We start from the raw sequence: 22112 nt of genomic DNA, 5'->3' as shown, positions 1-22112 counted from the left end.
TTCTTTGACCCTAAAAGTCATTTTTTAGTTCTGATTTTAAAAGAAATTAAGTATTTTCAGGGGCCTCAGAAGTATTGTGGGCCCTAGGCACTGTGCCTGCTGCGTCTAACGCAAAAGTCACCTCTGGCGTTGGAATAACGACAACAACAAATTGAGAGCCGATAACCTCGTCTAACCCTCTTGACAACAAATAAAAAAATAAGCCCAGAGAGATCAGTGACTTGTACAATATATATAAGTAGTGAGTAGCAGAATACGTATTTGAATCTAGTTCTGCTGATGTTAGCCCAGGGCTCTTCTTAGCCACTCTCTTCTCTACCACTGATTTTGGCCTCCTTGAAGAAATTCCACCACACCTGAGTCCACTGACCTTCATGGTAGTGAAATTCCTGATGCGATCAAATTCAAACATGATCTCAATGTAACCATTGGTGGCACTCTCGTTCCGCCAGCCCACGTAGTCATAGCCAGGCCACACATGGTATTCATGGGTCTGGGTGAAGTCATCCAGGCCAGACACCCCATCTGTCAACTGGCCTAGCCCTTCAGTCATGCTGCTCAGGCCAGGAGAGGGGAAGGAAAAGGGAGAGAGTAACATGGAGTTAATTACACATTTATGGAAGAGCTTTTGCCCAGATTCCTCACCCCGGTGCTGTAACAGCTGATCTTGGAGGTTGAAGGATTGTTAAAAAAGAAATGTATTTTATAGTATTGACTTATTTATTCTGTATCCATAGAGAACTAAGAATTTTGCATAAATGAATTTCACAAAGTATTTGATACTTACCCCTTTAGTAGCAAAAAATATATATATATCAAATCACATAAAAACTTTCTGTAATCTATTGTATCCTTGACTATTCTTATGTACTAAATATAATGAAGTCTTTATATAATGTATTTGACAAATCAGTACATTAACAAGTAAATGCATAAATGAATGGAAGTATGGAATGAACGCTACAGTATATAGCAGCACTTGCCTCATTGCTAAATAAATGGTCCCAGAGCATATTGGGAATTTTTCTCACTCTCTTTTGACTGTATATTGTCATTATTCATTTAGTCAACTCCAGAGAAGCCAATCATGCCATCTCTACCCTACATCTCCTACACAATACGATATCAAACTAAAGTGAATATATATATATTTTTTATAACATATATAACTGGGTTGGGTTTTTAAACATATATGTATATATTATATGTAATCTTTAATATATATTATATATAATCTTTGTCAACATTAAATACTAATTTATATTTAATTTTAATTAAATTTGTAGAATGCTAGACTGATAGCGTAAAATGCATGGGTTTCATGTTGTTTTTCTAGCTCAGCAGCGTTTTCCACTACTAAGTAAGTATGAGGCTCTGTTTTGCTGTTTGACTGTTGAGTGGGATGTAGTTGTATTTATGTTAATTTGACTACTTGAAGGACATAAAGGGGCCTCTTTCCTTCTTCTGTTGGAGGCATAGAGCAAGAACCCATCATGTAGAATTTTTATCTCCTCAAGTTCTATAGCTCAAGCTCTAGAAGGTATGTCAGGAGCCTCCCAAATGAAGAGATTGGGATATTCACCCTCGGAGATAACGTATGTAACCCTTGAGGTTTATTTACAGCCAGAACCAATGATATGTAAAATTTATAAATTGCCAAAAAAAAAAAAAAAAGATTGGATGATTATGGGAGCCTTACATACATGTTTAAATATATTTATTCCCTGAAAAGTGTTTCGCAAATTATAAAATTTGATTGGTCTTATCCACAGTGACCAGAGCCTGGAACTCCCTTCCAAGGTTTAGTCATCTTTTTCTTCTCTCTACAGATCAGAAGGCTAGGAGAACATAAGTTTACTTACAGTAAATATTATTTCCTATTTTATCCTCAGAAAAATGAATTGCCACAAAAGTCTTTAATGAAAAAGGCAACACAAATTTAAAGGAATGCTTACTCAGTTTCTCCTTGGTCAAAATTAAATCAAGTGCGGAAGAAATAAGGAAAAAAACTTTCCCTGTTTATTTTGGCGTAGTGGTAGTGCTACAGCTGCTAACCAAGAGGTCGGCAGTTCAAAACCACCAGGCGCTCCTTGGAAACTATGGGGCAGTTCTACTCTGTCCTGTAGGGTCACTATGAGTCGGAATCCACTCGACGGCAGTGGGTTTGGTTTTTTTGGTTTTGTTTATCTTATATGCTTTAGAATTTTTAAAATCATTTTAAGTATATATTACTCTTGTAATTTTTTAAATGAAAAAGTAACTTTTACTACTATAACTATTCATTTACTGAGACCCTGAACTAGGTAGCTTGGATCTCAGCACTCAGCTACAGCCCGACCTGATATCTTGTTATCTCAGTTATTAAGTAGAAGCTGATTATGCCTAAAGCTCTGTAATTAATTTTTATCTTTCTTCTGGGATCCAGAGCCATATTCAAAGCTTCTTGCCTTATTTCTCCATTTGGTGTGTTGTGCTTATAACCCAATTAAATCCATCATCATGCCCTGTTAAACTGGGTTTGTCATCTAAAGTTTCCCGTTTCTTTCAATTACACTTCTCAATCATCGATCCAATCCAATTCCATTGCTGTCAAGTCAATTCTAACTCATAGCAACTCTATAAGACAGAGTCAAACTGCCCCCTAGGATTTCTAAGGCTGTAAATCTTTGCAAAAGTGGCCTGCTTCATCTTTCTCCCACAGAGGGGCTGGTGGGTTTGAACCACCAACCTTTTGGTTAGCAGCCAAGCAATTTAACCACTGAACCACCAGGGCTCTTTTTTCTCTATCATAAAGCAAAGAATCCAAACTTGTTGCCATTGAGTCAATTCCGACTCCTAGCAACCCTATAGGACAGTAGAACTGTCCCGTAGAGTTTCTAAGGAGTGGCTGGTGGATTAGAACCACTGACCTTTTTGGTTAGCAGCTAATCTCTTAACCACTATGCCACCAGGGCTCTCTACATACTCACTGAAAATACCTCACGCATAGCTGTTGTTGGTGTTGGGTGCTGTCAAGTGGAACACACCCCACAAGGTTTTCTAGGCTGTAAACTTTATAGAAGCTGAACACCACATCCTTCTACTGAGAAGCTGCTGGGTGGGTTTGAATCATCAACTTTTGGGTTAGCGGCAGAGGGCTTAACCATTGCACCACCAGGGCTTCTCTCATGCATGGTAGGCACTCAAAATATATTTATTCAATGACTAAATGGCATCCCCACTGCTTCAATCACCTAGATTGGCATGCTTTATCTCTTTTTCTTATACTACTATCTTGCCCCCCTACATTAAATCAGATTGCAAATGTCCCCTAAATGAATGTCTCATCTCCATTCTCATATCCACAGTCACCACTGGCCCTGGTCCTTAATTATTTCCATCTGACAGGATTTCAAGTGATAAAATGTCCCTCATCGCCTCCTGTCTGCACCCAAGTCTAACCTTTCCATTCTGCTTGATTATGTGCTGAAAGCATAGCTTCGATTGTGTCATTCCCAAGCTTACAAAATCCTCAGTGATGAGGATGATGATAAGAAGGAGAAGGAAGAAGAGGAGGAGGAAGAGGGGGCAGCAGTAGAGGAGAAAAAGAAGAAAACTCTTACCCCTGGCATTCAAGTTACTCCAAAATATGACACAATCGCCTTGTTAGACTTCTCATCTACTACTTTGCTACATAAACACGGGCCCATGGTTATTAGTTGAACTGTTCTTGTTTCCTGGACATTCCCCTAAACTTTAAAATAATTTTGATTATTTTTTCCTGATACTACGCCATTCCAAGATTCTCTATTTGTGAAAATTCTACACGTTCTTTGGGGCCCATTTCATATATCATCAAGCCTTCAGTAGTCCTTTGATCAGATAATAACTCATATGTGTTTAATATTTTACATTTACAAAACGCTTTTCTTACAGATTTTTATTATGTCTCATAGAAATCAGAATAATTATCATAGCAATTTTGTAATGTAATGGTTACGTGAATCCAGCTGTTCTCACTTCCAATGCTATGCTCCTTCTATAGTTTACCTTCCCTGTTAATCCCAGACAACTGATAGGATATCTCTTACTTGTATCACAGTAATTTATATTCTCGTTTTCCGCCATTCCCAGCTATAAGCTCTAAAAGGTAGAATTAATGACTTCTTTATCTTTGAATATCTACTATGCCTAGCTAAATTCTTTGCACATAACAATAGGTAATTAGCACAGGTTTACTAACTAAGCCAAATTCAATTGATCTCCAATTTTCACAGTGCCTTGACTATGTGTTGGTCGGGGTGTGGCTGAGTGAAACGATGCCAAGACAGTTTAAGCAAATGTGGAATAGCAGTGACTAAGTAGATGGAAAGAAAGTGACAAGAAATAGAAGACTGGATGAATCAGGTCTTCACTCAGGGGGTGGAGCTGGGGGTGGGGGCAGTGTTTTCTTGTCTATACCTAAGCCAATGGAAGTGCTGTAATTCCTCACTCCCCTTCCTTAGGCCCACAAATCTCTCCCTCTCTCAGCCACTAGGAACCTCCATTATCTGGTCTGGACTTCCCTATCATCTGACTTCTCTCTTAGGCTCAATCTTTGCAGATAAAGACCAATCTAAGAAAGAAAAGTGCTGGAGTGGGTTATAAGAAAAATAGTATGGCTTGGAGTGAAGTGGAATGGGTAGGACCACCTCTTATCCAGCCCTAAATTGCTACCATACCTAATCATAACTTCTCCACCATGGCCCTGTCTGGTTCAGTCAGGCCTATTCAGTGGTCCTTTCTGCTGTTTCCAGCACCAGCTTCTGCTATAGTCTGGTCATTCATGTCCTCAGCTCTGCTTCCTTTCCACTCATCCCCTCTACTTAGCAATACTTCCTCTGCTCCAATTCTCATCTCATCCTAGAAATTTTCCTTGTCTATTATAAGCCTTACTAGTTTCTTTCTTTCCACAACTTCTAAAGCATTTGTTGAATCTGTTGACCAGTCCAGTTTATTAATTATTCTCATTACTTCAAGTCTTCTGGTCCATTATTCCCAGAATCAGGCCAGAATATGTCCTGTTTTGAGGTTCAAAAAATATGGCTACCATACTAAGAATCACATCACAAAGTTTAGCCTTGCTTTGAGAAAATTGTTTTGGGTGTGATTACCCTGTTTTCCTAAACTAGGCTCTAAGTTCCTTGGGAATGAACTCCATGTATTTTACATTATCTAAATTTTCCCACAATGCCTAGTACAGGGACTAAATAAATACTAGTTGGTTGATTGATCAACCATTGATCCCAAGCCATGAAAAAATATTATTCTCTCCTAGAGGCCCTTTCTCCATTCTGATGATCAAAGATTCTCAGAATTTACCTGTACCCAACAGCTCCATCATAGACAGAATCATTCAGATAAATGATGGAGCCTCCAGGGAGTACAAACTGCTGCCCAGCCGGAGCATTGTAAGACACCAAGCCATCTGCCAAAGGAAACACAACTGTGTCAGTGCCTTTGGGAAGAAGATGTACCTGTGGCTCAGACTGACTACCTCAGGGACCTACCTGAGGCTTCAAGGGTGCAAGTTTGTACAGTATGTCCACCCAGGACTCAATCCAGGCACACAACAAGCACTGCTGAAGACCACTCCTCAGCACAAGTCAGCAGGTGATTCTGAATGCATTATTCCAAATGTGGGGCACCAAGCTCTGGGTGGCCACACAATGCTCCTTTCTTTATTCTAACCAAGAGGGAAACACCACACTCTAGGGATTCCTGAGTCCATCCCTTCTGATTTGATTGCATTTATTTCCCAGGGGTTGGGATTTTTATAGAGACCTATCATATCCTTCTGTTAGAGACCTACCTAGCCAAACACAGCCATAAAGTTCCACTCTCATGCACACATTCATGGAGTGGTCAGTGACTGGGATGAAGCGGACAAATCTGGCCACAATGGGTGGCTCCAAGTCCTTTAGGAAAATGTCATAGGGGTTACTACTTCCATCCAGCACCTGAGGAGAGACAGAAGAAAGAGTGAGGAGATGCTATGAAATTGTGTTGACTTTTCTTCGCCCCCAGATTCAACCCCCTTTTAATGGCCCCTCTCCTTTTTTTTTTTTAATTTTTTTTCAAAAAATTTTATTGTAGTCAAATATATATTACATAAAACTGCCGTGTTAACTATTTTTAAGTGTACTATTTAGTGGACCCTCTCCTCTTAATTCAAGAAGCAGAATGTTTCCACTCAATTTTCCCAGCAGATGTGATGTTCCTTTCTGTGCCACCTCCACATGTTCCCTCACCCTGGGTCACACATTTCCAAGGAGATGACAGGCCCGTAGGCACATATTTCCACACAAACAACCTGTGCAGTTCCTCTCCTAGCCTAAGTTAGAATATAGGGCTGCATGTCTCTACTTCCTACCTGTTTCCCATGCCGGTTCCGCCAAGAGATCCAGCGAGTACCATCCCGACTGTAATTGATCTTGTACATAGGGGCAAACTCAATGCCATGGCCTCCTGCATGACGCCCCTGGGTTCCCACCAGAGTGATAAAGTGCAGGGTGTGCAAGTCAATCTGCAGAAACTCCTTCAGGTCATCCGGTTCCACAGGAATCTCGGGGCACCAGGCTCCGTCCCCTTCTTCTGAGTCCAGCCTTCAGGGGCAAGAGTTGGGGACAGCAAGAGGGGCCATGAAACCACAGAGTTGTTTACCAATCCACAGCAACACAGCTGCCCTGTTCTAAGGGGAGATAGCAGACTGGGAGCCCAGTACAGAATGACTCTTTGTGTTTTCCCCATCACAGTACCCACCTGTGGTCAGTTCCCTCTCCCCAGGGTACCATGAAACCCAGAGACAGCCATCACCACAGAGCTAGAGGCATTGAGATCACACGTAGCCTTCATTCCCCGCTCTCCCCGCCCCTCGATTTCCATAGAGGCCTCGAAGGAAATGAAACTCTTTTTACCTTCTGTGCCCTTGCCAAGTCATTTTACCACCATCCCTGCCTCCCTACTTCCAGCCTCAGCGTGACAAGACTAGCCACTCCTTGCTTAGAATCCATATTACGCAGCCACTGGAAGTGCGGAGGAAGGATAGTAGGATTTCCAGTGTGGGTTATGCTATGAGGTGGAATCTTTACCAGCAGGATGGGCATGGAAGCCTAGCGAAAAGCCATGGAAACCCAACAGGAGAGTGAGGAGTAAGAACATGTCAGGGGAGTAGTAAATAATCTGATTTTCATTTTGTTCCCTCCATGTTGAGCTACCACTGAGCAAAATTGTGAAGTCAGTGTAAGGTTTACTTTGGGAACCTTCCTCCCTGGAATGCTCCCTTCTCCTCTCTCAGAAGCCTCCGCCTCATAGTTACTCCCGTATCAACCCCATCAACCATTGCTCTACTCTTTCACGCACTAGGATATGAATTATGGAGAATGTTTACCAAGGTTGCTTTTACTACCAAGGTTGCTTCTTATTTTAACAGAAATCAATACTTTACTACAAAAGAATTGGATTCCAGGAGAAAAGTAGATCCCCACCAGCACAGCAGTTTTTGAATAGAAAGTTTATTGCTTTAGAGAACCCCCGAAATTACACCACAAGGAACTCACCCCACTGTGTTTATGGGTAAGGATGGCCCTTCTGTGTGAAATATCCTGGAGAGATGGGAGGAACTTGTTGGAAGCCTCAATGGCTGGTTAAGCCCGTGATGCTTTGTACGGTGAGCAATGTATCACAGTCACCCACCAAAGAGGACCAGATCTCCTAACTCCTGGCGGCCTCTATAACCTGCACCTTCCCATCTCTGCCACTCTGGTCCACCTCCTGCAGCAGCTCCCAGTTAGAGGCCAGGTAAAACAAATTCACTGCATATCAATGAACCCACTTATCCTGGGTGGTGCGGCTCTAGGACCTCTGTGGTTGGGACGGGGTTGCAAGCCCAACACATGCTGCCAAGCCCTGAATTCTCTCTCTGAAAACATACAGAGCTGATTAGGCTCACTTGATGTCTTTCCCCCACTCCCACCAGCTACTGCCAAGTACCACCCTTCTTCCCCAGCCCCTTGAGTCACGGCTCTGTGTCCAGGAAATCTATCCAATCAGAACTCAGGATTTCTTGGGGTAGTCATCTTCACCTTCCATATTTGGCAGCTGTGGATTCTGACCACTGACTGGATGCTGTGATGTCCTCATCTGGAATGTGGCCTCCTGACATACCCAGAGGATAGCGGCATACGGCTGGGGCAAGAGAAACCAAAGAGAAAAGAGAGGGAACACTTTTATTTTTATTTCTAGAGTAATATCACTGATTATTGGATGGGGAAGAAGAAGACGTAAATCTTACTACGTCCCTCTATGACCCCAGTTTTATCACTCTGACTTTATCAGGTTTTTCTTCCTGGCCCTGCCTCCAAACTTACTACCATTCAGGCCTCCAAGCCCTGACCCTCAATCAAACCCATCTTTCGGTCCAAGCTCTGACAAGTAATGTAATATAACTTCTGTCAATTTCCCAACGGTGGTGAGTCATCCTCATAATCACCAGACACTCCCTATGATCCACAACACTCTTTTTGTCTAGGTAGCTGATTGCGTGAAACTATGAAACAAAGCCAAAAAATTCTCCCTTCTGTGAAGAGATTGAACACACAGCTTTGTCCCCCATTAGCACCATGTTCTAGTCCCTGATTTAAAACAATAACTTCACGCAGGGACTTCTACTTCCAACCAAGATTGAGTAACAGGGACCAGATTTAACCTCCTTTGTGAAAACAACAAAAAATGGACAAATATATGAAAAAAAGGGGAGGAGGCTTCGAAGTAATAAACACCAGACAACAAAGGACAGTGATCCCTGAGAGACAGAAAACAAAGAAAATTTGCCATACACTTGCACAAATTTATTGCCTTGAGAGAGTGCCCAGGCCACAGCACAGTGAGACAGAACCTGGAAGATTCTCTAAGTTGAAGAGACAAAGATATGAATCTGGAGAGGCCTAGAGGCTAGAGTTCTCAGGATATAGGGTGGCCAGATAAAATACAGGATACCTAGTTAGATTTGAATTTGAGATCTAAAAAATGAATCATTTTTAGTATCTGTTTTTTTTTATCACATAAAATAAAAAATATTACCAGGCACGTAAAGGAGCAGAAAAACAGAACCCGTAGTGAGGAGGAAAAAAAAAAATCAATCAATTGAAACTAATTCAGAACTAATATAGAAGTTAGAATTAGGAGAGAACATTAAAATAGTTACTATAACTGTATTAAACCAATCAAACCCAGTGCTGTCGAGTCAATTCTGACTCATAGCGACCCTATAGGACAGAGTAGAACTGCCCCATAGAGTTTCCAAGGAGCACCTGGCGGATTCGAACTGCTGACCCTTTGGTTAGCAGCCGTAGCACTTGACCACTACGCCACCAGGGTTTCCATAACTGTATTATAGGTGTTCAAAAAGGTAAGGAGAGCTGTGGAAGATAGAGAAAATACAAAGTATTCTCCACTAAAACAAGACAGAAAACTTACAAGTGGATTGATTTACTTCGGATTAAACATTAAAGAACAGATTAGTGAATCTGAAGATGGCACTAGAAAGTATTCACAATTAAACAATGACAGAAAATCAATAAATAAACAAACAGATCATCACTAAGTTGTAGAACAGTCTCAAACATCCTAATGTATATGTAAATGGAGCCCCTGAAGGAGAGGAGGGAGAAGGACCAAAAAAAAAAAAAAAAGCAACTTATGAAGAGATAGTAATGGAAAATTTTCAAATTTGACAAAAATTACAGTGAAAGCCAGAACTTGACAGACTGCTTTGTTTTTCTGGGTCTACACAAGTTTTCTGCCTTTGACACTGTGGCCAGATAAATGTTTTACCACTTTTCTATTGTGTGTTTTAGTGGAAAATAAGTGAATTTTCCTTCTCTGGCAGGTTTCTGCCTTACACAAGTTCCAGCTTTCATAGGTTTTACTGTATAAACCCAAGAAACTCAATGACTTGAAGCACAAGAAACAAAGAAAACTATACCGTACCATATCATAATCCAATTTCTTAAAATCAGTGATAAAGAGAAAATTTCAAAAGTAGTCAGAGAAAAAAGACACATTATGAACAGAGGACAAAAGAAGGACAGCAAGTTCCCCATTGAAAACAATGCAACACAGAAAACAGGAGTAAAACATACAAAGCAATATATTTAATTTGCTTTACATTAAAAAAAAAAAATCAATCTAGAATTCTATACCAAGCAAAAATATATTTTAAAAACTAAGATGAAATGAACACATTTTTATACAAGCAAAAAGTGAAAGAATTTATCAATAGTAGATCCATACTGTGTAAAATGTTAAAGAATGGCCTTCAAGCAGAAGGGAAATGATGCTAGATGGAAAACTGTATCTGCACAAAGGAAGAAAGAATATTGAAGTGATAATTACCTGACTATATTTTTTCATGTTATTTATATCTTGTGGATTATTTAAATAAAAAGAACAAGAGTGTAAAATCTCCAAATACTTGAAAACTAAACAACATTCTTCTAAATATCCCATGAGTCAAAGAAGAAATCGAAAGGAAATTTAGAAAGTATTTTGTACCGCAAAGTAAAAAAAAAAAATCATAACAAAATTTCTGGAAAACACTTGAGAAATGCCTATGGGGGAAATTATCACACTAAATGCCTATATCAGATAAAAATGAAAGGTCTAAAACAATGACCTCAGCTTTTACTTTAAGAAGTTGGAAAATATAAAGTAAATTAAATACAAAGTAATCTGATGAAAAAAATAATAAAGATCATAGTGGAAATCTATGAAATGGAAAACAGAGAAATTAAATAAAAGCTGTTTCTTTAAGAAGACTAAAAAAATTGCTAAACCTCTAGCCAGGCTGATCAGGAAAAAAAAAGGACACAAATTACCAACATCAGAAATAAGAGAAATTACTTCATTACAGATAGTTTAGACATCAAAACAATAACAAGGGAATATAATAAATAATTTTACACCAACAACTTTGACAACTTAGATGAAATAGTCAAATTTCTTGAGAGACATGAACTACCAAAGCTCACTCTTGAAAAAATAGTTAATCAGAATATCCCATATCTATTAAATTAAATTTATAGCTAACAATGTTCCCACAAAGAAAACCCCAGGCCCATATAGCTTTCCTGGTGAATTCTACCAAATATCTTATAAAGAAATAATACCAATTCCTTATAAACTCTTCCAGAAAATTGAAGGGAGGGGATACTTCCCAACTCTTTCTTTGAGGTCAGAATTATCCTGATACAAAAACCAGACAGGGATATTACAACAAAACTACAGACCAATATCCCTCTTGAATATCAAACCAAAAAAATCCAGTGCCGTTGAGTCTGTTCCGACTCATAGCGACCCTACGGGACAGAGTAGAACTGCCCCATAGAGTTTCCAAGGAGCACCTGGTGGATTCCAACTGCCGACCCTTTGGTTAGTAGCCATAGCACTTAACCATTACGTTACCAGGGTTTCCCCTAATCAACATAGATGCAAAAATTCTAAAAAAATTTTTAGCAAATTGAATAAAAATACATATCACGGAATGTATTCTAGGTATGCAAGATTGGTTTAACATTCAGGAATCAATCATTCACCATATAAACAAACTAAAAAAGTATATGATCATTTCAATAGACAGAAAAAGCATTTGACAAAATCCAACATCCATTCCTGATAAACTAGGAATAGAAAAATTTCCTCAACCTACAGCTAATATCATACTTAATGGTAGAAGACTGAATGCTTTTCCCTTAAGATCAAGAACAAGACAAGGATATTTGCCCTCAATACATCTAGTCAACATTATACTGGAATTTCTAGATAGGACAATAAGGCAAGAGAAGAAATAAAAACCACCCAGATTGGGGAAAAGAAGTAAAATTGTCTCTAATAGCAGATGACATGATCAGTTATGTAAAAAATCAGATGGAATCTAAAAAAAAAAAAAAAGCTACTACTAGAATAAGTGACTTTGGTAATAAATACACAAACATGCAAAGAACAGTTATATTTCTATATACTGGCAATGAACAATCAAAAGTTACAATAGCATCAGAATTAACAAGATGCTAAGTGATAAATCTGACAAAAAGCGAAAGACCTGTGCGCTGAAGAAGATACACACACCACTGTTGAGAGAAGTTAAAGGTCTAAATCAGTGGAGAGATATACAGTGTTCAGGAGTCAAAAGATTAAATCCTGTTTAAATGTTCATTCTACCCAATCAAGATCTCAGAAGGCTTTTTTCTAGAAATAAACAACCTATTCTAAAATTCATCTGGAAATACAAAGGTGCCAGAATAGCCAAAACAACTTTGAAAAATTATGGGTTGAGTTGTGTCCCCAAAATCTGTGTTGTAAATCCTAACCCCTATACCTGTGGTTTGCTATGAGTCTGATTCAACTGGAAGGCAACTTTTTTTTTTTTTTATATATACCTGTGGTTATAATCCCATTTTGGAATGGGGTGTCTTTTTTAAGTTAATGAGGCACTATTTTTGTAGGATGTGTCTTAAATCTCTTTTGAGACATAAAAGAGCAGATTAAGCAAGTAAGCACAAATAGAGGGGCCGGTACAAGCCACGTGATCGCCAAGGAACCTAGGAGCAGAAGCTGAAAGGAGACAACGACCTTCCCCAGAGCAGACAGAGGGCCTTCACCTACAGCAGGTGACCTGAATTCAGACTTCTAGCCTCCTAAACTGTGAAAAAAGAAATTTCTGTTCATTAAAGCCACCCACTTATAATATTTCAGTTATAGCAGCACTAGGAAACCAAGACATGAGAGGACTAACATCAGATTTTATAAAGCTACAGTAATCAAGACAGTGTGGTATTGGTGTAAAAATAGACAAATATGTAAGTGGAACAAAGTCCAGAAATAGACCCTCACATATGTGGACAATGGATTTTTGACAAAGGTGAAAAGGCAATTCATTGGAAGAAGGCCATTATTTTTAACAAACGATGCTGGAATGAACTTTGACCATACGTCAAAAACACAGAAATTAACTCAAAATAGATCGTAGACCTAAATGTAAATACTAAAAATCTTCTAGAATAAAACATAAGAGAAAATCATTGTGGCCTGGGGTTAGGCAAATATTTCTTAGATATGGCATCAAAAGCATGATCCCTAAAAAAATCAACTTGATGAATTTGACTTCATAAATATTTAAAACTTCTGCTCTCTGAAAGACTGTTAAGAACATGAAAAGACAAGCCACAGATTACAGGAAAGTATTTGAAAATCGTATTTCTAGTAAGGACTTGATTCAAGACCCCTCAAAACTCAATAGCAAGAAAAAGACAACTGCATAAAAAATGAACAAGGACTTGAACAGACACTTAACCAAATAAGATATTAAAAAAAAAAAACCCAAACCCAGTGCCGTCCAGTTGATTCCGACTCATAGGGACCCTATAGGACAGAGTAGAACTGCCCCACAGAGTTTCCAAGGAGCACCTGGCGGATTTGAGCTGCCGACGCTTTGTTTAGCAGCTGTAGCACTTAACCACCATGCCACCAGGGTTTCCAAATAAGATATACAGACAGTAAATTATCAGTTTCATTAGTCATTGTTGTTGTTGGGTGCCGTCAAGCTGATTCCGACTCATACAGACCCTAAGTACAACAGAACAAAACAGTGTCCTATCCTGTGCCATCCTCACAATTGTTGCTACGTTGGAGCCCATTGTTGCTGCCACTGTGTCAATCCATCTCATTGAGGGTCTTCTTCTTTTTCACTGACCCTCTACTTTACCAAGCATAATGTCCTTTTCCAGGGACTGGTCCCTTCTGATAACATGTCCAAAGTACAAGAGACAAAGTCTTGCCATCCTCACTTCTAAGGGGCATTCTGACTGCACTTCTTTCAAGACAGATTTGTTCGTTCTTATGGCAGTCCAGGGTATATTCAATATTCTTCACCAACGTCATAATTCAAATGCATCAATTCTTTTTCAGTCTTCCTTAGTCATTAAACCAAAAACCAAGCCTGTTGCCATCAAGTTGATTCCGACTCATAGTGACCCTATAGGACAGAGTAGAACTGCCCCATAGGGTTTCCAAGGAGTGGCTGGTAGATTTGAACTGCTGACTTTTTGGTTAGTAGCCAAGCCCTTAAGCACTGCACCACCAAGGCTCCATTAGTCATCTAAAAAATAAATAAATAAATAACCAAACCCATTGCCGTCGAGTCAATTCCGACTCATAGCAACCCTATAGGGCAGAGTAGAACCTCCCCAAAGAATTTCAAGGAGCACGTGGTGAATTCAAACTGCCGACCTTTTGCTTAGCAGCTGTAGCTCCTAATCACTATGCCGCCAGAGCTTCCAGAAAAATCAAGCTCGGTGCCGTTGAGTCAATTCCAACTCATAGTGGCCCTGTAGGACAGAGTAGAATTGCCCTACAGGATTTCCCCAGAGCAGCTGGTGGATTCAAACGGCCAACCTTTTTGCTAGCAGCTGTACCTCTTAACTACTTTGCCACCAGGGCTCAAGAAACCAAACTTGTTGCCATTGAGTTGATCCCAATTAGTCACTGGGGGATGCAAATCAAAACTGCAAGGAGGTACCAATACAAACCCATTAACCCACCACCCACTGCCATCAACAAACCCATTAGAATGGCTAAAATTAAAAATACTGTGCATACCAAGTATTGGTGAAGATGTGGAGGAACTGAAGTGCTCATACACTGCTGTTTGGAATGTAAAATGGTACAACTACTTTGAAAAACATTTTGGGAGTTTCTTAAAAAAAGTTAAACTGACGCCTACCATATCATGCTGCCATTCTACTCCTAAGTATTTACCTATACGAAATAAAAGTGGATGTCCATACAAAGACTTATATATGAGTATTCATTCACAGTAGCTTAAATTCTAATACACCCACACACCCATTGCCTGCAAGTCTATTCCAACTCGTAGCAACCTTACAGGACAGAGTAGAACTGCCCCATAGGGTTTCCAAGGAGCAGCTGGTGGATACAAACTGCTGACGTTTTGGTTAGCAGCCAAGCTGTTAACCACTGGGCCACCAGGGCTCCTGATTTGTAACAGACAACCCAAATTTGGGAAACAACCCAATGTCCATCAACAATTAAATGGATACATCCATACAATGGAATACTACTCAGCAGGGCTGGAATTAGAGCCGAGGGATGTGAAGGGCCTAGGGTGCTAAAGGAAGGAGGCACTCACCCTCAGGGTCAAGGAAATGCCGATGCAGCATTTGCACAATCCTGAGAGTGAGTGGCTCCTTGCATTTCGCACCATTTTCAACTCATTTGCCTCACCTTGTCTGGCCCCTGCTTCCCAGAAATAAATAGGAATGAACTATTGATATGGGTTGCAGTATGAATGAATTTCGCCATAATTATGTAGAGTGCAAGAAGTCAGACAAAAAGCACATACCGTATGATTCCATTTATATACAATTCTAGAAAATGAAAACAAGTCAATCTGTAGTGACAGAAAACAGACCTGTGGTTTCCTGGGGGAGGGAGGGGTAGGCAGGAGGAATGACAAAGGGGTACAAGGAAACTTTTGGAAGGGATGGATATGTTCATTATCTTGATTATGGTGATGGTTTCACGGGTTTCTACATACGTCAGAACCTATTCAATTGAACACTTCAAATGTGTGTAGTTTACTGTATGTCAATTATACCTCAATAAAGTTGTCTTTTAAAAAGGGACTTCTAGGGCAGGATTATGTATGGAGATAGGAATGTGTGTGTTTTCACTGTATATCCTCCACCCCTTTTCAAAGCAGGTATTCAGGTTTTCAGGCTCCTTTACCTCATGGGAGGTTTATGTTTACAGGGCAGAAATAAGAAACTGCTTAAAGACAAATGGCTTCCTGAAATCCTGCCCCTGTTAAGGCACTGGAGGGTGGAGAAGAGGTAGCAGGGAGAAAGGTGAGACTTCCCTAAGCTTGGAAGGGGACAGAGGTAGACACATTGCAGTACTAACAGGTATGAAGCCCCAATTTCCTGAAAGTGTCCTGGAGAGGTGGCAAAGCATAGAAGGGAAAAGGGTTTCATTTGAGCACAGTACCCAAGCTTGGTACCATGCTTGGGTAAGGAGCACCATGGGCTTGGAAAATGAAGACATCCGTAGCAACCATGATGAACTGAAGAAGGCAAGAGGGCCCTTTGCCTATATCACACCAGATAAAGCCCCTGGATTCCTGTCTGACCCTAGAAAGGTAGATAAGGACTAGCTGACACCGCCAGAAACAGTATGATTCCACAAAATTATATGCAAGTAGCTTTGGAAAGAACCGTGGCCGTACACCCAACTGGAACATGTCTATATTCAGTCTCCACTGCATTTTCCAAGTCAGATATGGATCAAGAATTGAACATGGGAATGTGTTATTACTTTGGCTGCTCTTATCAAATGTATAATTTCCTTATCTAAGTTTATAGGTTCCTCAGATAACCATTGTGCTTGAATCTTAGTTGCAAATCTGAACTGTTATAGATTGAAGTGTCAAATTTAAGCTCTTTTCGGTGTGAAATTGAAGAGAATGGTAAGGATGAAGAAATACTTATCCAGGATGCTGATGGGGCCAAAATTACCAATGGGCGAGGTCAATATACATTTCCAAAGTCACACATGGGGCTTGACCCTCTCTCCTACTTCATCCCTCCATGCAGCTGAAGCCGTAGCCTGAGTCAGGGCCTACTCTGGCCCCCTCCTTGACAATTATCCTCCATGGCGCTGTGTGCTAAGTGTTTTCATCCTTGGCACTATGGACTTTTAAAAGGCAAGGAGAGGCTTCTAGAGGCCTTCAACCTGGGCTGCGTGCCCTGATCCAGTTTACCAGAGCACTTGTATTTGCCCAGCTACTAATAAAATAGAACCTTGCTTTCCCTTAGTCGTTGTTTTGCGTGTGTGCGTGTGTGCGTGTGCGTGTGTGTGTGTGTGTGTGTGTGTTTCTCCCTTGGGGATCGGAGAAGCCTTGCTAGGCAAGACAAGCATTCCTGGATCCTTTGGCTATAATTCTTATCATAGTGCCCCAAATGCCATCTTGACCCTGAAAAACAGAGAACAGCAAAGTGCTGTTCTATTTCTTAACCTCATGCAATAACCCTATGTGACAGGCAGAGCATGTCCTATTATTCTCAAATTATATGGAGGAAGCCAATGGAAGTCCCACAGCTATTAAGTGGTAGGAGTTTGACTTAGGTCACATCTCTGAGTTCCAATCCAAAGCTTTTCCCAGTACACAAGATTGCCCCCAACTGCTTTGGCCAAAAGAGCAAATTGATTCTCCCAAGGTGGCCCCGCTGCTGACAGAGCATTGCAGATCTTCCCTCACTTCTGAAACCAAAGCTTTGTTCATGAATCCAGTTCCATCTCTAACCCTACATCTACCTTTTTTGTGTATTGCTTTTCAAACCCATGTGTTGTTGTTTTTTTTTCTTTTTAATTCATGTATTCATTCATTTATTCAACAATGATACTGGAACACAGCAGTAAACAAGACAGTCTTGTTTGTCACAGAGTTTACATCCAAGTGTGGGTAAGCAGACAATAAGCAAATAAATCTCTAATATGCAGGGGTGGATTCACCAGTAAGCGAGGTACACACCACCTTACAGTACCTTGCTTATTGGGTAATCCATCCCTGATAATATGTGAGAAGACGGTAGGTGCTGTGAAGAAAAATAAAGTAAGTGACAGGGTTAAGTGCTCTTTTATGTAAAGAAATCAAGGAAGGCCTCCTGATAAGGTAACTTTTGAGCAGAAACCTAAGTAAAGGAAGACAGCAGCCATGTGACTTTGTGAGGGGAGGATGTTTTATGCAAAGGGAACAGGAAGTATAAAGCAACTGAGGAAAGAGAATGCTTGGTCGTTTGAGGGACGACAAACAGACCAGTTTAACTTTAGCTAACGTTAACATACCAGCGCTCCCCTTTAGCAATGTGGTGAACTTGTAAGCAATGAAAGCATTTCTAAGGGAGAATAGCACCAATTCCAATCAATTTCTCCTTCCTCTGATTTGACATTACTAATGTCTCTTTTATAGCATTAGATACGTGCCAAAACCAAACCCACTGCCATTGAGTCAATTCCAACTTCATAGTGACCTACAGGACAGAGTAAAGCTGCCCCATAGGGATTCTAACACTGTAAATCATCTTTACAGAAGCAGACTGCTACATCTTTGTCCCAAGGAGTGACAGGTGGGTTCAAACTGCAGAACTTTTAGTTAGTAGCCGAGCTCTCAACTACTGGGCTACCAGGGTTCCTACTAGCTACATACTATGTGATATATAACTATTTGTATGAGAGTCCTATCTCCTGTACAGATGACAAACTTTTTGGGAAAGGGGCTGTGTCTTATATTTGTCAATACATATCTGGTGAGAGAATAGGTGCTCAAAAACATTTATTGGAAAAAAAAAAAAAAAGGTAAACCTTAGTGATAGTGATCGATGAGGAACAAGAACAAACTTGACTAAAATGTAGATTCCTTCCAAACATCCTTCCCCCAGTCTTCTCCATTTCAGCCAACTCCATTGTTCAAATTCCTAGACCCAAAACTCTTGAGGTCATCCTTGACTCCTCTCTCAGCCCACATCCCACATGAGCTAATAGCAAATCCTGTCAGCTACCCCTGAAACATATCCATATCCCACTATTTCTTCCCACTTATTCTACTACCCCAAAACCCTCATTGCCGTCCAGTTGATTCCAACTCATAGCGACGCTACAGAACAGAGTAGAACTACCCCATATGGTTTCCTAGGAGTGTCTGGTGGATTCAAACTGCAGATCTTTTGGTTAGTTGCCTAGCTCTTAACCACTGCACCACCAGGACTCCATTCTACTCCCATTTTAGGTCACTTTACAGTCTTCTGTCACCACTTCTCTTGCTCCATGTGTCTTTCAAAGTGTAAGTCAGATCATGTAACTCTTCTGTTCAAAGCCCTCCAGAAACTTTCCATCTCATTTGTAACAAAATTCAATATCCCTACACGGACTGCCAGAAAAATGAATAAATCTGTCTTGGAAGAAGTATAGCCAGAACGCTCATCAGAAGCAAAGATGGTGAGACTGTCTCACATACTTTGGATGTGTTATCAGGAAAGACCAGTCCCTGGAGAAGAACATCATGCTTGGTAGAGGAAAAGGCCAGTGAAAAAGAGGAAGACCCTCAACAAGATGGATTGACATAGTGGCTGCAGCAATGGGCTCAAACATGACAATGATTATGAGGATGGTGCAGGACCGGGCAGCGTTTTAATCTGATGTACACAGAGTTGCTATGAATGAGAACCGACTCAAAGGTCTACAGGGCTGTACATGACTTGTCCCTGGTTGTCTTGGATCTTTATCCCACTGTCTCCTCTTCAGCCACAAAGGCCTCTTTGCTGTTCCTCAGACACACCAAGTCTGCTTTTTCTTCAGGGTCCTTGCATTTATTTTTTAGTAATTTAATTCAGTAATATAAGGATCTTCATAGGGTCAAGGAAAGAGAAGTAGAATACCATGTATCCTATTTTAAAATCTCTGAAATCTGGGTGCATCTTACAATCAAATAGTGAATCATAGTTTAATTGGCAGTGTTTTTTCATTCTTAGAGGCGCATAAAGTAATGATGCATTTTAGAGTCAGTGGTTTCTTAAATTTGATGAAATACAGTAATAATAGTGTCCACCTAGAATCGTTTATCAAGTGTCAGGCAACATGATAAGTATTTTCACACAGATTATTTCATGTTTCCCACCAATCACCCATTTTAGAGGTGAGTGCTTAAATAACTGCCCAAGGCCAAAAACAAAACAAAACAAAACAAACAAAACCTACTGCGGTCAGGGCAATTCCAAAGCGACCCCATAGGGTTTTCAAGGCTGTAAATCTCTACAGAAGTAGACTGCCTCCTCTTTCTCCCATGGAGCAGCCGGTGGTTCTAAACCACCAACCTTTCGGTTAGCAGTTGATCGCTTTAAACACTGTGCCACCAGGGCTCCTTGCTCAAGTCAATATGATGATTAAATACTAACTGAGGCTAGAAGCTGACTCCAAAGTATGTTTCCCCACTAAGCTGTACAACCTCTGAAGATCAGAAGACTTCCAATCCACACCTGGTTCTACCAATTCCACCATGTGGGATCTGAGCAGCCTCCTCACCCTCTCTGGGTCTCAGTTTCCTCATGTGGAAAGCAAGGGACCTGGATGAGATGGCTTCTAAAGCAATGGTTCCCAAAAGCCAAAATCTGTGCTTGAGAATTGCTTGCGAATCACCTGGGAGGGTTTTAAAATGGCTTCGTGAGCCCCACTCCTAGGGATTTTGCTTTCATACATCTGCATTGAACCAGGAACCTGCGTATGTAAAGCTCCACAGGTAATTCTGCCGTTCAGTCAGGCTTGGGAACCACTGTGCTCAGGCTCCTTCCAGCTCGCTCATGTAATGGTTCCCTGGGACCATGCCAAGCATCCAGAGCAATCGTGTTTACAGTCCCACGGGGCCGTCACTCCTGGTTATCTCTATTCACGGGGCCATGAATGTAAAGAGAACCATGGCTTCTAGGAATATCTGAAGTAAACCAGAAATGGAAAGGAGGGTCGTATAGGTTGAGTCATGATGCTGTTGCAGAAATGCTTCCCCACAGAGGCACTGCTGATCCTGTGAACAGCAGGTGGGCAGTTTTGACACGGTTGCTTTTGCTATTACAGCTGCCTTTACCAAATGTTTCAGTCAGATTGTATCGCCTGGGCTCAGGAATCCTTTTTACTCTCTGTCTCCACTGAACTTATCAGGAACTTTCCCTATTTAGTAGATGAAGAAGATGAGCAAAAGAGATGTGAAGAAAAGAGAGAGAGAGACCCCACAGATCCTACGTACAATTCAATGGCAAAGAATGCCAATTCCCTTCCTGAAGGCTCTTTGCTTTCCTTATCTTGATTGAATTTCATTGTGTTTGATCAGTGGTTAGATCAGCGGTGCGCCCCCAAGACCAGCAGCATCAGCATCACCTGAGAACTTGTTAGAAATCCAAATTCTCAGCCCCATCTACTGAATAAAAATCTCTGGGGGTGGGGCCCAGCAAAGTGTGCTTTAACCAGCCCTCCAGGTGAGTCTGATTTACACTCAAGTTTCAGAACTAGAGAAATGAGGTGATTACATTAGGCTTCAATTCTCCATGTAAAGAAAATGTTCAGTGTGACAGCCCACCCCCACCCCCTCCAACCCTTCCATCATCCAAAGGGTTTAAACCAGCTGTGTGTCTATAGCACAGGGATAACAGCACTCGTGAGAATTCGAAGGACTCTTCTTTAAGTCAAGATGGTAGCTCTTAACGTCTCTGCCTGGAGACTGACATAGAATTCTTGGAGAGGAAATGTTCAAAAATATCAATAGCGTTAGAGATAGATAGCTGTGGTTGAGTCAGCTCCAACTCATGGCAATCTTATGAACGACAGAATGAAATGTTGCCCAGTCCTGCATCATCCTCATGATTGCCAGTATGTTTAAGTCCATCATTGTGGCTATTGTGCCAATCCATCTCACCAAGGGTCTCCCTCAGCCTCGCTGGCCTCCTACTTCACCAAACACAACATCCTCCTCCAGCAATTGATCCCTTCTGATCACATGTCCAAAGCAAGCAAGTTGGGCAATGTTCTGTTGTGATCCATAGGTTTTAATTGGCTAACTTTTGGAAGTAGATCATCAAGCCTTTCTGTCTTAGTCTGGAAGCTCTGCGGAAACGTATCTGCCATGGGTGACCCTGCTGGTATTTGAAGTACTGGTGACATACCTTCCAGCATCATAGCAACAAACAAGCAACCACAGTATGAAAAACTGACAGGTGAGTGGTGATCCCAAAAGATAGGTGACATGTTATTCCTGCCAGGAGGCAATCAAGGGGTGAGACAGAGAAGCTTTTCAGAAACATCTAGTCCATCGGCAAGTCCTACCAATAGAGTCTACCAATAGTTACACCAGGTGGGATCTGAGCAACCTCCCTTCGAGTCTCAGTTTCCTCGTGTAGGTTAGATGTTTTCTACGGCCATGGCTCCCAAAAGTCAGTCCAGCCACTTGTCTTCTCCACTCCTCCCATGAAGGGCCCAGC

The 22112-nt window shown here is 40.9% G+C and overlaps 1 protein-coding gene across 2 annotated transcripts in view; it reads right to left on the bottom strand.

Annotated features, from left to right (window-relative positions):
* The window catches only part of DDR2 (discoidin domain receptor tyrosine kinase 2), a 238325-nt gene that overhangs the window by 57567 nt on the left and 158646 nt on the right, over nucleotides 1-22112 (bottom strand). For both annotated transcript variants that reach the window (XM_010594918.3, XM_010594920.3), the window contains 5 exons: nucleotides 8103-8205; nucleotides 6392-6623; nucleotides 5831-5978; nucleotides 5341-5446; nucleotides 371-554 (listed from right to left, as the gene is read on the bottom strand). In XM_010594918.3, coding sequence (XP_010593220.1) covers nucleotides 371-554; nucleotides 5341-5446; nucleotides 5831-5978; nucleotides 6392-6623; nucleotides 8103-8205 — 773 coding nt within the window. The remainder of the gene's footprint in view (nucleotides 1-370; nucleotides 555-5340; nucleotides 5447-5830; nucleotides 5979-6391; nucleotides 6624-8102; nucleotides 8206-22112) is intronic.

The sequence above is a fragment of the Loxodonta africana genome, chromosome 3 (assembly GCF_030014295.1).
Source record: "Loxodonta africana isolate mLoxAfr1 chromosome 3, mLoxAfr1.hap2, whole genome shotgun sequence".
Taxonomy (NCBI): domain Eukaryota; kingdom Metazoa; phylum Chordata; class Mammalia; order Proboscidea; family Elephantidae; genus Loxodonta; species Loxodonta africana.
The sequence above is the reverse complement of the archived record's forward strand: the minus strand, read 5'-3'. Positions and strand labels throughout refer to the sequence as shown.